The following is a 5,735-nucleotide window of genomic DNA, read 5'->3' as shown; positions in this document are numbered from 1 at the left end:
AAAAGTTATCCTATGTCCTATACGTTTTTAATAAATTGTATTTAAACCAGATTTTAATCATTTGATACTTCACAATTCATATTACTTATGAATTAGGCGGGACAGTTGCGTCATGGTTACAGACGTTATGATTTCTATAACTGTTTTATATTTGTACATCAACCAATTCATATAGTTATATTTGAATTACATACTAGTTTGTTTAGTTGCAATAACTTACTGTATGAAGCAAGTTGGCTTGACTATAATTGTTCAACTAATTAATTTTAATACTTCTAACTAAACATATTGTTTGATACAACTTAAATATCTATTACCTACACCAACTAGAAACTATCCAACTATTTAACAATTTTTTTACGCGTAGGTATACGTAATTTTATTATTATATATTATCGTCATAATTTACAATAAAAAAATAATAGAAAATATGTTTATGGCTACAATCATTTATTATGTTAAATAATCTACAAATTGTCATATTATATCATGTGGAGAAGGAGTTCCAAAGCCTTTGATGGTTATATGAGTATATACACTTACTTATATAATTGTTGTTATAGTACATATAATACCTATAGTTTAAAACAAAATAAATAGGTGTTTAAGGCTCGCCGCTGAGTTTTCTACCCTGCAATTTAATGCAGAGTAGGTGCCCGCGATTTGTGACGCCTGTACATTTATAGAAAATACAATAAAACCTATATGCTAATAAGTATATTAATAATATCATATATAATTGTCGTGTATTAACATAATATTGTTTTCCCTGCTATATATATATACAATACAGTCACGGCACTTTCTGAGGGATCGATCGCGACCCGAAACAGAAAAAACAGAATAAAACGAGAAAAATATTTATCGTCTCACCGACGTGATGACGTACTCTTGGGGTATGTAGAAGTGCATGTTTTGCTGGTTGGTGGACTGTATTATCTCCACCGACGTGTCGCCGCCTGCACCGCCGTCGACGTGTCGGCCGAATCCCGAATCGGACGACGGTCGGCTTTCGGAAGAGTCGACGGACGTCGTCGCCGCGTACCTGTGCTGCGGCGCGATCCTCTTCACTTCGGCGTTGAACCCGTGCTCGTCGTCGGCCGAGTACTCGACCACCCGAGTGGAGCCGTCCGGTTCGACCAGGCTGTACGTGCCCCGGACTGTGCCGCGGCCGTCGCTCACTTCGTTCTGGCTCTTCACGTCCCCGGTCAGCGGGTCTTCAACCGCGTACGCGAAGTGATACGACGAACCGACCGCTGGCGGAACGTCGTCCGCGGTCTGCTGCTTCCGGTCGTCCTCGTGATTACCGAAGCGATGGTCGTCGTCCTGATCGGACGGCTGCTGCTGCAGTTGATTCACGTGATGACCGAAGTGGTCGTCGAGTGCAAAGTCGTGTCCGCGCAGAGGCGCTTCCGACGCGGTGGCCACGAATTCCGACGGGGACGGCGGCGGAGCGTAGGGAAACGGCGTCGCGGACGGCCTGCCCGAAGTCATCGCACAGCACGCGGCCGCCATCGCCACGTAGAACAGCTGCTGCAATATTATAATATAAACGATATCAGATAAGAAATTAATTTTTATAGTCGTTTTTCAAAAAGTGAAATCCTGCAGTGATTCGACGACGGACTACGTCAAACGGATTCGCGTGACTGTGCGTCGAAAGTATGTAAATAGATGCACTGGTGTAGGAATATACCCATACTAGAAATTTTGTGGTAAGAATTCAAAAAAAATACGGTGTGAGAACGATTTACCCGGATAGATTTTGATTTTGATAACCACTTTATCGAGATACTTATATCGTGCGGTGTCTAACTTATTTAATAATATCGCTGTAAACGCTTAATTAATGTAGCCAGTGATGTAAAAATACTGTATTTTATTTTTCATTTGTATAATACAGTATTTTTTTTAAATTATTATGGTGCTTATATAATTAATAAATATAGCTATCCGAGTGTGGTACGATCAATACTATTGCAGTTTATTGATGAATAATGATGCATTTTGATTATTAATTTAAGTAATATTAGGTTTTAATATTTGCAATAATTTGAATTAGTGCCTATGTAAGTATTAACTGTGACTACTGGCTAGTGGGCAGTGGCTATATGACTAGCAAGTTGAAAGTCTAGACCCTGAATATTATAGTTCTAATTTCTAATAAATACAAACTTAGATCAAAAAAAGAAAAAAACCTTGATTGTAAAACAGTAAAATTTAAATTAATAGCAACTTATAGGTAGTTCTATAAAAAAGAACTATACGAATGTTAAATACACACTACGCCACTGCTGTCTACGAGTTTACGATTTATAAATATTAAGTAAATATTAAATATTTACGATTAGAAACAGTTCTTTATAATCGTGCCTACTGTCTACCAATAACAACAAATGCAAAAACCAAATTACTCGTGCGGTCATGCCATAGAGTAATATTATATTTATAATTAAAACTCTATGGGCCGTTCTACGCCGTTATCTCAATGTTAACATTGAGACAATTGTTATATTACAATTGTTTATTTTAACATTGTTAATTGAAACATTATGCATTCATAGATATTATTAGAATCTTATAATCTTATGCATTGCGTATATTAAATATTTTATCTTTGTTATTAGCCTATAATTTATCACTATTTTTTTTTTTATACCATTCGTATTTTATTTTTTTGTACATGATGTATAATACGCTCGTATAATACAATATTATACAATTTACATCACTGAATGTAGCCATATATGATTTTGATAAAATACACTTTATTTTGGTAAAATTTATTTGCGTTTATGGTCTGTTAAAAAGGTATTTTGTTTTTGCGCTTATGGACTTATATCTATATTGTATCATAGATCCACGCGAGTAATTTTAAAAATATAAACAACTTTCGATTTAACTTAAGTCCAATATACATAATAATATAAAAAAAATAGGATAGATAATAGGAAAAGAACGACAAGAAAATGCATCAAGGCCCAACGTTGAGTATTAAAAAAACGTATTTAAATAAACGAATTAAAAAGTTAAAGTTAAGTTAAGTTTTACTCTTGATAAATTTAACTTCTTGTATTTAATTGTATTAACTTAACAAACATAGCGAGAAAGTTTCAATCAAATCCAAGCTATGTATATTACACATAGGTATATCTACTTAGATATTATTAAATATAATACAATGGCTGTAATTGATATAATGCCTACAACACAATAGGGAATTAAAAATATGTTTCTTAAATTGAATTATTCTTGCCGTTAGTCAGAGATGTTCAGACGGATATAGTATTTTTGATACCATAATGGTACCTGGCTTTTATTTCAAACTATCTGTAATAGGTTATTTACACGTTTTAAAAAATATATATTATTATTAACCAATATAGATAAAATCAATTAACTTATTAAATCAAGTTTACACGGACTTAGTCTAGTTTGTAATTATTACGTCTTATTAGATTATATATAATTTTCAAGTTTTTTTAGGTAGGTACCTAATTAAAATATCACCAATGATTTGTAAAATGCACAGCTCTGTTGATAGAGGTACATCGTACATATGATATTATTATACGTTCATGTTGTTATAAGTATACAGCTGAATCCTACTCACCTCAGCAGCCATGACGATGTCTCGTGTAAGCGGGTTTTCTTTCCGAATTTAATTTTACGAAATAATTCTTATTAGGACTTCGCACTGCAATAACAATGATTATACCTATTACTTCTGCGACACTATTTGCTGTATTATTATTTTAGTGGTATTATGTGTACGCTGCGGTCCGGTTGACTTCGACTCAGCAGTTGCAACTGAGGGTCGGTGTTGTGATCTGACGGCGGTCTTCAGCTCGGCGTGCCATTTATACGGCAGCGAATGTGAATCCCCATCCGCGGGCACATACTACACGTCGACGTAACCGGATCGGAGAAGATGTATTTTTTTTCCGCAGACGAGATGATGACGGCGGGCACACGCCGTGGCGGCAATCGCGCGCTCCAAGTCGACCGCTACATGTAATAATAATATCATGTCATTATAATATCGTTAGTTAGTCACTCGTCTATAACGGCGTAACAACGCGGCTATTACATTATAATATTACTGTTATAATACTGTGGGCCACACGGACAGTAACCGCCGTACGTGGTTTATTTAGTTTATATTATGTTACGCTGCGCGTGCACCGTATGACGGAAAAATTAATTAATTACATCCGCCTCGTCGCCACCGCCGCCGCCGTGGATATACTATGATATTATACACCGGACAATCAAAAAAAAAAAAAAAAACGAGCACTTTATTCCAACGGTCAGTACCTATTGGAAAATAAATGGTACCAAATGGACGGTCGACTTGACAAACCATAGATACGGCCATAACTGTCAGGGGGCTAAGGATAATCGGTTTTACCAACCCGAAATTGTCGATCCTATATAGTAGCTGGACCTATGACAATCGTCTTCCTCACTTTGGGTACAAAGGAGAAATCTTTAGAACAATGCCCGCTTAATCTGTTATTATAGTAGGTACTTTTATGTCTGTGTGTATATACATGTACGTGCCATAGGCGTGCGCACGGGGGGTTCCGGGTGTACCCCCGACATGTAATTGGGGCTCTAAAATTTAAGTCTTATAGCATATAATATATGGGTCTGTATTTTAACTAATGTTACTAGAATAAAAATGGTATTTTTTCTAAAATATGTCGTAAAAAAAATTATTTATCGCGATAAAAAAAATAATACAACGCAAAATATTTTAAATTTGCGTGATAAAACTTATTATGATTATAACAGCTAGATATTATTGACTACAAAAGTAAAAATAATAAATAAATATTACAATATTATATTGAAAATAGATTTTACATCCAACTATCTAATGAAATATTATATTATACTTGGTACTAGTAATACCACTGATTAATATGTGATATAAATTATAATGTAAGTAATATTTATTCGTGCATTATAATTTACTAAAATATGTACATGTCTTGTTAAGTGAGGGCCCAAATTAAGAAAAACACCCGAAAAAATTGTAGGCACCCCCGAAATTCAGGTCTGCGCACGCCTATATGGTACGTGCACGTAATGTCAAGCGTGTTATGGACGCACTTACAGCAGTCAGCTGGACTATGACTATATTGACTATAGAGCATGGATTTAAATGTAAATTACATTTTTTCCCTTAAACCATTATTTTTTTATCACAAAATTTACGAAATATTTACATATTATTTTATTGTATCATATATATATCAAATAACTTAACATATTTCCGTACCTTTATTCCATATGAATAGATAACATAATTGTTAAACATTTGGCTTAAAAAATTATCCCCATAAAAATAAAAAAATAAATCGATATTGCACATTATTTTTATTAAGTACCCATACGTAGTATGTTGTATGTACCAGACAGAAGCATTGCATGGAAGCTTCACAACGGACTGATACACGAAATGTTCGTCATAATATGTTGGCTTATATAAACGTCTATAAAATTATGTGCTATATTATGTGCATTATCGTTTATACTTTATATCGTTCGTTTTACTGAGTCGAAACCAAAGCATTATATTATTTGTATAATATTTAAAAATACAAAAAGCATTTTACTAATGATTATATAATAATTTTGAGTGGTACTTATATTTTTAAAATATTAAATAATATTATAAGTATATGATTTTATTTTTTAATCCTGTTTTATGCATAGCCCATTGCTGC

General features: G+C 34.0%; 1 protein-coding gene across 2 annotated transcripts; it reads right to left on the bottom strand.

Moving 5' to 3' along the window:
* Positions 1-433: 433 nt before the first annotated feature.
* LOC132927476 (uncharacterized) lies at positions 434-4,037 on the bottom strand. 2 transcript variants are annotated; one of them, XM_060992018.1, is made up of 2 exons: positions 3,614-4,037; positions 434-1,530 (listed from the first exon to the last, which is right to left on the bottom strand). In XM_060992018.1, the coding sequence occupies exons 1-2, from the start codon at positions 3,623-3,625 to the stop codon at positions 862-864; spliced, it is 681 nt and encodes a 226-aa protein (XP_060848001.1). In that variant the 5' UTR covers positions 3,626-4,037; the 3' UTR covers positions 434-861. The 2 variants fall into 2 exon arrangements, with proteins under 2 accessions (XP_060848001.1, XP_060848000.1); XM_060992017.1 differs by having other exon boundaries at positions 434-1,533; positions 3,614-4,032.
* Between the last annotated feature and the right edge of the window lie 1,698 nt (positions 4,038-5,735).

This window comes from Rhopalosiphum padi, chromosome 3, assembly GCF_020882245.1.
Source record: "Rhopalosiphum padi isolate XX-2018 chromosome 3, ASM2088224v1, whole genome shotgun sequence".
Lineage (NCBI taxonomy): Eukaryota > Metazoa > Arthropoda > Insecta > Hemiptera > Aphididae > Rhopalosiphum > Rhopalosiphum padi.
The sequence above is the reverse complement of the archived record's forward strand: the minus strand, read 5'-3'. Positions and strand labels throughout refer to the sequence as shown.